The sequence below is a fragment of the Condylura cristata genome, unplaced genomic scaffold (assembly GCF_000260355.1).
Source record: "Condylura cristata isolate star-nosed mole 26May11 unplaced genomic scaffold, ConCri1.0 scaffold00009, whole genome shotgun sequence".
Lineage (NCBI taxonomy): Eukaryota > Metazoa > Chordata > Mammalia > Eulipotyphla > Talpidae > Condylura > Condylura cristata.
Genome location: NW_004567110.1, coordinates 52,806,067 through 52,817,946, shown reverse-complemented (window position 1 = coordinate 52,817,946; position 11,880 = coordinate 52,806,067). Strand labels below are relative to the sequence as shown.

At 40.4% G+C, this 11,880-nt stretch overlaps 1 protein-coding gene across 1 annotated transcript in view; it reads left to right on the top strand.

The window, feature by feature from the left end:
- Positions 1–11,605, top strand: part of CHD7 (chromodomain helicase DNA binding protein 7) — a 127,113-nt gene extending 115,508 nt beyond the window's left edge. Inside the window, exons 31-37 of the mRNA XM_004679850.2 lie at positions 97–257; positions 2,602–2,829; positions 3,066–3,509; positions 6,747–6,968; positions 7,965–8,105; positions 8,292–8,396; positions 9,707–11,605. Coding sequence (XP_004679907.1) covers positions 97–257; positions 2,602–2,829; positions 3,066–3,509; positions 6,747–6,968; positions 7,965–8,105; positions 8,292–8,396; positions 9,707–10,624 — 2,219 coding nt within the window. The 3' untranslated portion in view covers positions 10,625–11,605. The remainder of the gene's footprint in view (positions 1–96; positions 258–2,601; positions 2,830–3,065; positions 3,510–6,746; positions 6,969–7,964; positions 8,106–8,291; positions 8,397–9,706) is intronic.
- The last annotated feature ends 275 nt before the right edge of the window (positions 11,606–11,880 follow it).

Sequence of the window (11,880 nt, the reverse complement as noted above, 5' to 3'; positions counted from 1 at the left end):
CACCCTTGTACTCATGTCCTTTGTGAACTTTTTACTCATCTCCTTTTTTTCAGTGATATTCTGATTGTGAGTAATGCAAATTAACTTGTTTCTCAGCAGGAGCTGTTTCTAGAGGGAAGAATTTTGATGAAGAAAGCAATGCTTCTATGAGCACTGCTAGGGATGAAACACGGGATGGATTTTACATGGAGGATGGAGACCCTTCAGTAGCTCAGCTTCTTCATGAAAGAACATTTGCCTTTTCTTTTTGGCCTAAGGTTGGTGGGTCTTTCGTTATTTAGTATTGAATGTTGATCAAAGAAGAGTGAGGTGGAGAAAATCCTTCTAGCTTGATTTTACAAATAATCTTAAACTAAACTTGGATTCAGTGTATGAAAATCATAGATTTTTCTCATTTTTAAAAAACAGTCTGGATAAGTACAAAGGAAAAAAAATCTCATTTTGTAATAGCATAGGAAGAGTAACCTGAAGGAAAGATAATAGGAAGTGGAAATATGTATTTGGGTCTTGATTTCTTGAAGCATTTTAGTTTAACAACCACTGCTACAATTTATGGATTATTATTTCAGCAGACCCATTGTTTGGCAAAATAAGATGTGTGGACTTTTCAAAAAGTTTGTGGTAAAATATACATAGTGTGAAATTACCATCTGAAGCATTTTTTTAAGTGTTCATGGACTGGCATTCAGTAGAGTTACGTTGTGAAACAGATTTCTAGAACACTTACATCACGTAGGTCTGAAGCAACCCCTCTTTTTTCTCCCATCCCCACCCCCAGCTCCTGGCAACCAGCACTCTAATTTCAGTTTCTCTGAATTTAACTACTTTAGATTCCTCATACAATAGGAATCATACAATATTTGTCTATTTATGACTACCTAGGTTCACTTAGTGTGATGTCCTCAAGGCTCATCCACATGCTTTAAAGATTAAATAATATTCTATTGTACACGTATACCATATCTTCTTTATTCATCCATCAGTGAGACATGTGGGTTCTTTTCATAACCTGAGTAATTATAGTCCTACTGTGAACTTAAGTGAATAAATGTTTCTTTGAGATCTGCTTTCAATTCCAAAGTGCATTGGTGGGTCATACTGTAGTTCTTTTTATTTTTTTAAGATTTATTTATTTATGCATACAAAGATATAGGCCAGAGGTGCAGGGACAGTGAGAAGATTCACCAGAGACAGAGTAGGGAGCAGAACAGGCAGATCTACTGAAATACACTGCCGAGGGAAGCAGCAGCTGGGACAGGAGAGGTCTGCTGTGCCATATGGGTCACCTCCCTGGCTGGGAGCTCCTGCTGCAGTGGCTGCAGATACCTTCCTTGTGCTGAGACTTAATCCCTTGTGCCACCAGGGAGGATCTGCTAATTCTATTTTTTTTTTTTTTAAGTTTTTGAGCAACCTCCATGTTGTTTTACATAGCAATAGCAACATTTTATAACCTTAAAAACAAGGCATGTGGAAAAATGTACAGACTATTAAGATTGTATTTTGAATTGTTTAAAATCAGAAACAGGACTTTCATATTTCAAACATCTTTAATATGGAAACCTATACTGTTCTTAACATACACAATTGACCCATTTGCTTTAGTGCATTACGAGATCATTGCAGATATAGTTATCTCTACAAATGCAAAATGGAAATAACTTTGGGGGGGGCTAACTAGCATAATTTCATAATACATCTCTTTGTAATTTGGATATGTTCTTCAGGGTGGGTAAATAATTATCCTAATCACCTTACCAGGGCTGTCTGGTTTAAAACAAACAACATGAAAATGGCTTCAGTCAACTCACACCCAGTCTTGTCTCCCTACATGTTAGTTAATGTTAGAAACAATGTGAAAGATTTTTAGCTGGAAAGTGTACTATCAAAGATAATTTTTCTTTCTATAGTCCTTTATACTCCCCCATTATGCTAATCTCTCTTACTGAGTATAGAAGGAAGTTTCCCAGATCAGTCAAAAGGTCTAGAGTAGCAGGCACTTTTAATCTATGGAAACTGATTCTAAGAGCTGTAATTAGAAATTTTTAATGTACACGCTTCAATGAAATTTGAAGCGATAATAGGTGGGGAATGCAAATTGACATTCATTAGGTGTTCCTAGGTTGGTACCCATTTTGTAATACTGAACTTTATTAATAGTGACGCTAATGATGTTCCACTTTTCGGGACAGACTGATCCTGCCTATGGATCTGAAGCACCAGAGCATTGAAGAGCTATGCAGGGTTCCAGTGTGACCTGCTAGCTTTCACCAATACTTTCAGTGGGAATAAAAGTTACATTTAAAACATGGGAACATTTTAGAGCTGGTGATTATGTGACATTTTCTCAATGATGTGGTTCAGTGTCCATAACTGAGAAATACTAAATTTTCTGTATTGGTCACCTTAGAACCTTACAATCAGCTGAATACTGTTAGGATGGTTTTTGTTCATTTGCTTGCTTATTTTTTTTTGTTTTACTTTTTGCCCACTGATGGCCTTTTAAGCCTATTTATGCTCTTTAGCGTCTTCACGGACATATTTATCCAGGAATTTTCATGAGGTCTTTGTTACAATTTTGTGTGACTTTTCTTCTCCCTCCAGGATCGAGTAATGATAAACCGATTAGACAACATCTGTGAAGCGGTGTTGAAAGGCAAATGGCCAGTAAATAGGCGCCAGATGTTTGATTTCCAGGGCCTCATCCCTGGTTATACACCCCCCACTGTGGACAGTCCCCTGCAGAAGAGGAGCTTTGCGGAGCTCTCCATGGTCGGCCAGGCAAGCATTAGTGCGAGTGAGGACCTCACGACTTCTCCTCAGTTGTCAAAGGTAAGTTAGTGCTGCTTCCTCTGCACTGTAAAGGTAAGCTCTCTAAACCTTAACTTGCTGTGGAAGGTTGTGTTTCACTGGTTCTACTTAGAAATAGAATGTCTGCTGCTCCCTCCGCTCGGTTCAGCAGTCACAGGTGTTTTCATTCCTTATGCTCCTTATTCTTTATTTCTGAGAGCCTGCCCCGGATAGCAGGTACAGTGTTGGCTCATTATTTTGTTGGAATTTTTCAATAGGAGGATGCCCTCAACCTCTCTGTCCCCCGCCAGCGGAGGAGGAGAAGAAGAAAAATTGAAATAGAGGCTGAAAGAGCTGCCAAGCGGCGAAACCTCATGGAGATGGTTGCCCAACTGCGGGAGTCTCAGGTGGTCTCAGAAAATGGACAAGAAAAAGTTGTAGATTTATCAAAGGCCTCAAGAGAGGCAACAAGCTCTACCTCAAATTTTTCATCTCTTACTTCAAAGTTTATCTTGCCTAATGTCTCAACACCAGTGTCTGATGCCTTTAAGACTCAAATGGAACTGCTCCAGGCAGGTCTGTCACGCACACCCACAAGGCATCTGCTTAATGGCTCCCTAGTGGATGGAGAGCCTCCCATGAAGAGGAGGCGGGGAAGGAGGAAAAACGTGGAGGGCCTTGATCTGCTTTTCATGAGCCACAAACGAACGTCATTGAGTGCAGTAAGTCCGGAGCTCACTTGCATTGTGTGTGCCCACGTCGCCAGACAGGGCCCCTGCACCACTGACAGTGCTGGGCTCTGTTCCTCTCAGTGATGTGCTATTAAAGCTGGCTTCTTCCACTTAAGAAATGGCATTGCAGTGAACAGTCATGGTTCTGAGCTGGAAAATTGTGTTGAGCCTTGATACAGACTACTCGACCTGAACCAAATGTAGCTTGAGGATTTATTCTTCCCAAGATCCTGATATATTGATTACTCTCGGAAGACTGGTCCTAAACAAAACCATGTTCTCTGAGCTATAGTTGTTATCTCTGAATTCTTGAGGTGGAAAAAGCTTCTGCTTTTAAAAGCATCAATATATTTCAGACTGGTGTTTATTAGATTAGTGTAAATATTTCATTTCAGATTTAAGGTTTGTATTTGCATACAAAGCTAGTGGTTGCACATTCTCCTACCTCTATAGCTAAGTATTTAAAAATAAATTTGGCTGAAAAAAGATCTTCGCTTTTAGGTTTGAATGAAATGTATGTGGCAATGGATTTGATTTTTTTTCAACTGAAAGAAAAGGAGTGCATTATAATCAAAATAATTCTTTTCCTGTATCTGCTTCAAGCACAACTAAAAATGTGCCTGCCATCTAATTAATACCAAGGCTTTTACCCCCAAAGAACCCAGTTCTTGTGGTCCCTGATGAAAGGGCTGCATAGACTGGGGCCCATGTCGGCGCAGTGGTGCTGGGCTGCCTCCCGGGTGCCCCGAGGAGCACAACACCCAGCAGCTGCCCTGGCCCAGGCTGAGCCACAGCCGGCCCTCCCAGGGTGGTAGGACATGGCTTGGGAAACTGAACAGAAACTGTGTGTTTTCTTGTTTTTCCTTATTCTACCCCTATTTTTATATATTTGTCCACATTTTATTTTCTGGACAGAGAAAGTTTAATTACTTAAAAGGGGAGGAAGTTGAATTAAAGTCTAGAAATGACAAAATAGTGTTGAAAGTTGCCCAGTGGTCTGATTAATACAGAGCTGGAAGTGATTAAACATTAATTTTCAAAATTCATTACCCATGTACCAGTCATCATAATGGTCGTTTTTGCTGATAATAATGGCCTGATTATTTTGAAACTCTTTTAAAAATACACCTCTTAAGTTGTCAAGTGCTTGCTACATAAATGAAAATGCCCTTTTTTGGGGTGTGGCCCCAGTTTATGTCTCTTATGACTAGCCTGAAACACTTTGATGAGTTTTATTCACTGACCATCCTTCCTCTGTAAATATCACCAAATTGGGGCATTTCTACGCACAGGACCCGTCCTCCTCCGTGTTCCATATTTGAGCCATGGTATGCAGTTTCTGGAGACTCTAGTGCCAGGCCTTGGTAGCCACTGTGGCCCACATGCTTTTTCCCATTTCACATTTAACTTCCATATAAAACATAAAGCTGGTTTGATTCCTTTCACAGACTTAAGCAACTGTGAAGAATTCTTTGATATTTTCCTTTTTCTAAAGTCACATTTATTAACCTAGTTCAAAATTGAGAAAACATCCAATAGGTATTAAGAATGTAGTGCTAAGGGTGTTTTGGTTTTTTTTTTTTTAATTACTGTCATATATTGGTTTTTCTTTTTAAAAGATGTATTTATTTATGCATACAAGAACTGAGGTGTAGGCCAGACATGTGGATAGTGAGAGGATTCACCAGAGAACAGAGTGGGGAGCAGAACAGACAGATTGACTGAAATGAAATATACTGCTGAGGAGAGCAGCGGGCGAGACTGGAGAGATCTTCTTCGCCATGTGGATCATTTATCTGGCCAGGGATCGAACTCCGGTGCTGCAATGTTTGGCAGTAGCTTGATAGACTGTGTCTTTAACCTCTATGTCACCAAGGAGGCCCCACATATTGGGATTTGAGGATTTTTCATTCGGTGCTGTGGGGCATTATGGGTACGCACTTAAAAACAAGGAAAATGCTATAACGAAACTGAGTAGCGAAGAGGCATAAAGTTCGCAATGTTACTTGTGTCAAACAAGATAAATCCTAAAATTTTGTATGTCGGCACTCCAACTGGAGACTACTTTGCTGCCTGAAAAAATAGGCTGAGGATGTGCACTAAGCAACACTATGGAACCTGGTCCTGCCTCTGTGCCAGACACTAAGATGTGAAGAATAAAAGCCCAACAAGTGCTTGCACCAGAAAACTCAGTGTTTTGGATGAGGGGATATTGAGTGTTGTGCCATAATTGTGGGGAATGCCAGGGGTATTTGTGATCCCAAGGGAAGAATAGGAAGAGAGGAAGGAGTTGCTGGGGAGGAATAGATGGGGATGTTTCTCTGGAGATGGTTGTATTTTGGTTAAGTTGTTAAAATTATGTAGAAGTTGATCATTTGAAAAAAGTGCACAAAACAATTTTGTGTGAAGAGATTGAAGGTAGAGAGCCTCGTCACATTTGATGACCTTAAAATTAGTGACCTGGGATTGAGGAGGAGGTGAGGTTCAGCAGAGACGAGCTTGGAGATAAGGTAGGGTGGATGCAAATCCTGTAGGGCCTTGATTGCCATGCTAAAGAACTCAGGCTTGTAGCCCTCAAGAGAGCTGAGAATCAGGGCAACCTCTTCGAAATGTTGCAGTAGTGGAAAAGTGAGAAAATCCTGACTCAAAGTAGGAGTGGACAAATGGGCTGATCTAAAAAATGCCTGGAAGTAGAAGTAACAGAGTTTGTGTGTGTCAGTGGCTGGGCAATGGCGGAGTCTAGACTTCAGTTAGTTGCTCTTCTCAGTGTTGCCACAGATACACAGATACCTAACACAAAATACTTCCACTACCAACCAAATTGTGCTGCACCCAGCGTGTCCACAAATACCAGACACACTGGCTTTGGAACATTTCTTCAAAAAATTCTTTAATGATCTTGTCCAGGGAGCCCTTGAAGAGCTTAAAGAAGCTAGCTTTCATGCATATCAAGCTCAGACAGTAATGCCCATATTGTCTCCCTAGTGAAGTGTTTAAGATCTCAACAGGTATGTGGATAGCCTGAATTTTCTGCCTAGTGACGAATTCTGCAAGAATGATTATTAAAGTTTCATCTTCTAATAGCTGTTCCAATACAGACATTGTTTCAAGTAGCATTTTGCCTTTTGATCAAAGATCCATAAACCTAGGATTGCATTTTGGGGTATGAGATGTTGACAGAATGTCTGTCTTTGTGTGAGAATTTAGACCATTGTGGACTTTCTACAGGAGGATGCTGAGGTGACCAAAGCTTTTGAAGAAGATATAGAGACCACACCAACAAGAAACATTCCTTCTCCTGGGCAGCTGGACCCAGACACACGGATCCCTGTTATAAATCTTGAAGATGGGACTAGGCTGGTGGGGGAAGATGCTCCTAAAAATAAGGATCTAGTCGAATGGCTGAAGCTGCATCCTACTTACACTGTTGATATGCCAAGTTATGTACCAGTAAGTATTGCAGCATTTGGAGGTAGCTTGGTAGGACAGTCTGTCACCTTCCCTCATACGGCACAGAAACTGCTGGTGCCTCTTACTTTTTTGGTTGAAGGTCTCATCTCAAACAGTTCCCAACTTTTGTCATTGTTTATTCTGTATAAACAGAGAAACTAGCTTCAGGTCTGGCCTGCATGAAAGACAGCCTTGCAATTACTTGATGATGCCTGTTATGCATTTCCTTACTTTTTCTTTCTCCCATCTGTCACTCCTTGCATGGTTTCTAGGTGGTTGCATTCCTTTCTAACACTTGTGAATATACTTAAATTGCCCTTCAGGCCAGGTCTCACCACTATACAATACAGTGAAGCTGTTATTTAAGAAGATTTGCTCACCTAGGGCAGCCTAAGACTTAATTTGCTCCTAGGACTTTTAAACAAGTAACCCTAAGCTTTATGTTGGTCACTGGACAGTATCTCCAAGTGATACTACACATAAATTGTTTAGCTCACAGTGCAGACCTTTACTTCCTGTGCCTATGTGGATAATTTTGTGAAACTTAAATGTAGGGATTTATATTTCATTTTGTTGAGTTCAGCCTAAGTTGGGTTCCTCCCACTCATAATGCCCTCTCCTGCACAGGCCTTGTTATCCCTTGTGTGGGTTCTCCTGGTGTAAGGTCTCACGTTCTCAGTTGTGATGATCATCATCTTGTATTCATTCAAGTCACTTACTAGAAATTAACAAAGGTACTAGAGACAGTTTCCCTTGAAGAAATGACATTACGTGTTTTTAATGATAGAAAAGGGGTAGTACATCCTTAGTTCATGCATTGGTTTAGTTCCTCGGTGTACAGAAAAGAAAGTTTTCCTTTCTATTAAAATTATGATTTCTAATTAAAATCTCGGAACTCTCATAGATATGAGAGATGAACATTCTCCTTTCATTTATACAAGAAAAGGTAAGTCCTAAAAGCATATTTACTTAATATATATTTTTGCTTTTTTGCAGAAGAACGCAGACATGCTGTTTTCCTCATTTCAGAAACCGAAACAGAAACGACATAGATGTCGAAACCCTAACAAACTGGATATAAACACTTTGACAGGAGAGGAAAGGGTACCTGTTGTCAATAAACGAAATGGAAAGAAGGTAAAGATTGGGGATTTTTTACCTTACCTTATCTTGACATCTTTTATAAGGAAAAAGAATCATGTTTCTTTTAGAATATGTCTATGGGGTGTGTGTGTGTTTATATTGTTGGGAGAGGGAGAGTAGATGGAGGAGAAGAGGGAAGAATTTGTGTTATTTTGTCATTTTTCAATTGCCTCTCCCCAGATGGGTGGAGCTATGGCACCTCCAATGAAGGATCTGCCCAGGTGGCTAGAGGAAAATCCTGAATTTGCAGTTGCTCCAGACTGGACTGATATAGTTAAGCAGTCTGTAAGTACAAAGCCTACATTTCTGTCAACAATGGTATCTATATAATACTGTTTCTCTGAGTTTTTCTTTATTTTCTTTTGGCTATTGATTGTTCAGTTCTAATTTGGACTAAAAGGACTGACATAATATATCAATCCATATGTCATTAATACATCATTATTTCTTGTCAAAGCATCATTAAGTCCAAGTGGATTCATTTGTCAGCTCTTACTTAAGAGGTACAGAAATGCATGTTAATAATCTTAGAGGTCAACTTACTACAGGAAGGAATGCCTCAGATAATCCTAGTTAATAGCCCATCTATGGACTGGAATTTATGGTGTTTCGGATCATAAAATTATTAACTTTCATTTCTGATTTTCATATAAAAATACAAATCTGCCTAAAATCCTTTTTAAAGTGTTTCTTTGTAAAATTAACTTACTAACATCTTGATTCTTTTTGCTTGTTTAAACTATTCAGTAAGCCTATTTATTCTTCTTTTGCTGTGCAGTTCTGTCAGTCTTAACATGTGTAATAGTTTCATGAATTGGCACCAGGGTTGGAATATAAATAATATAAATGATTCCATCACTCCTCCCTCAGCTCCCCCCCCCCCAAATTCCTTTCATTATTTTCACTCGACCCCCAGTCCTTGGCAACTGCTGATATGTTCTTCAGTCTTAGGTTTTTTTCACATAAGCAAAAGCATAAAGCATGTATCCTTCTGAGGCTACTTCTTTCACAAATGTTGTTCATATTTGTCCAAGTGGTTGAATGTGCCAAAAGTTGTTTCTCCTCAGTGCCGAGCAGTTCTCCAGTGCATGGATGTCTGCATGGGAGGACACCTAGGTTGCTCTCAGATTTCGGCAGTTATGAGTAGAACTGCTACAGACATTCATGTGTAGGTTTTGGGGTGAACATATGTTTTTCTTTCTCTAGGTACTAAAATTAATTAATTTTATTTAATAAAATTTTCCATGTTGTTTACACTACCTTCTCATGTTACTTCTCAAGTTAGGGATAGGTGCAGATAGCTTAGTCATTTCTCTCACTGATAGCTCCCTTCCATCACTTGTCTCCAATTCTGCGTGATTCAGTGCACTAAGTAATGCTGAATAAAATGCATAGAATTTTTGTTTCCACAGTTTTACCATTGCGCTTTCACATTGCGCTTTAACCATTGCGCTTTCATTACACTTTTTGGGCTAGGCCATCGCTTATGTGTCCCCTTTCAAATTGCCGGTTTTCAGTTCATCATAAAGGCACACACTGACACTGTTCTCTTCAGCAACTTTTATAGCCACTCTCTACCTCTCCATTCCCTTCAGGGTTTTGTTCCTGAGTCAATGTTTGACCGTCTCCTCACTGGACCCGTGGTGAGGGGAGAAGGAGCGAGCAGAAGGGGAAGAAGGCCTAAAAGTGAAATTGCCAGGGCAGCTGCAGCTGCGGCTGCTGTGGCCTCCACATCAGGAATCAATCCTCTGTTGGTGAACAGCCTGTTTGCTGGGATGGACCTGACGAGCCTTCAGAATCTCCAGAACCTGCAGTCTCTCCAGCTGGCAGGTCTCATGGGCTTCCCTCCAGGACTGGCCACAGCCGCCACAGCCGGAGGCGACACTAAGAACCCCGCTGCCGTGCTGCCCCTGGTGCTGCCGGGCATGGCGGGCCTGCCCAGCATGTTCGGACTGGGCGGGCTGTTGAACAACCCTCTATCCGCTGCTACTGGAAACACCACTACTGCTTCTAGTCAAGGAGACCTGGAAGACAGCACTTCAAAAGTAGAAGAGAAGGGAAATGAGAACGAAGAAGAGAATAAAGACTCTGAGAAAAGCACAGATGCTGTTTCGGCTCCTGACTCTGCGAATGGATCTGTTGGTGCTGCTACCGCCCCGGCCGGATTGCCCTCCAGCCCACTTGCCTTCAACCCTTTCCTCCTGTCCACAATGGCACCAGGCCTCTTCTACCCGTCCATGTTTCTACCTCCGGGTCTGGGAGGATTGACACTGCCTGGGTTCCCAGCGTTAGCGGGACTTCAGAATGCCGTAGGCTCCAGTGAAGAAAAGGCTCCCGACAAGGCTGAGGGTAGCACCTTTCAGGAAGAAGAGAACCTAGAAGGCAGTGATGCCGAGGAGAACCTGGATAAGACTGCAGAGTCCTCCATCTTAGAAGACGAAATAGCACAGGGTGAAGAGCTAGACTCACTTGATGGGGGGGAGGAAATAGAAAACAATGAAAATGATGAATAACCAATACCAGTTCCAGTTAAAGTGTTTAAAACTTTTGACAAGTGGTAGTCCTACTGTTTACACTCACAGTTAATGTTCATACCTAGTTTTATAAGCTGTTCTGTAACATAGTGTAGCAAAAAAAAAAAAAAAAAAAGTCCAAGTCATGTTATACAGGTGTGTCAAAAGGTATCTTGGTCATTAAGTATTGTGCAGTGCATTATTTATTATCCCTAGGAGAGATGAAATTTGAGAGGTGATCATGTCTTTTTTAAGGAAACTTACATAATGCTCTGCTTTTTTTTTTTTTTTTTCCTTTTGGTACCATTGGTATTATAATAAAGAGCAATTTGTAACTGAGTGGCACTAATGGAAGGAAGTGCTGCTCAAAGGAAGTATGAAGTTATATATTTAATTTTTTTAATTTTAATTTTTTTGCTGTGAAGGTCAAGATGAAATTTACCATACATATCATACTTGCTCATTTGTTTCCCTTTTTGACTGTATGGGGGTCCCACATTTGCGCATCCACACACATCCATACACTCTGACAATCTTCACGTTAGTGTGAACGTCTCTGTCCCGAGGCGCAGCAATAATAAGGCAGCTGTTGAATGTGAAGGGTCCCTTTGGAAATTAACCTACTGGGAGGGTTCTTGCCAGACAGAACTACAGTTACATTGTCTCGTGGTCTTGTAATGCACTGGTATAAACAAAATAAATAGATGAATAAATAAAGAATGAGAGAAGAGAGAATCAGGTACCTTTTTTAAATTAAAGGACTTTGTTACTTTAGCCACAAAGCTAAAACAGCATTACCTCAGCTCTAAACTAGCCTTGAAGTTTACAGACATGACTTTGTAAATGTATTGTTTTTCTTTGTTGTGATGTCCTTTTATTTTTTCTTTGAAAACTGCTATCATGTAAGATAAAATGTAAATTGCTGCCAACTGTAGTAATGATGCTTTTAATAAAAGTGACCCATGATATGCAGAGATGTAATTATAGAATGTAGTACGTAGGGAACTGGTGTTCACTCTATTTTTTGTATTCGCAATAGATGCAAATACAGCATTCTGGCCTTTGTACAGTTTCTTGATATATCCTCTTATGCTAGATTAGCTGTTACTAATACCCTAGACTGATTGTCTACAGACTAGACAGGAAGAAAAACCTTAAATTACCTTCACATAATTCCACTCCAGATATCTCAACAGAACCACACACAAAAACCTCCTATTACTCCCACAAAAGGGCATCTGAGACTGAGAATACTT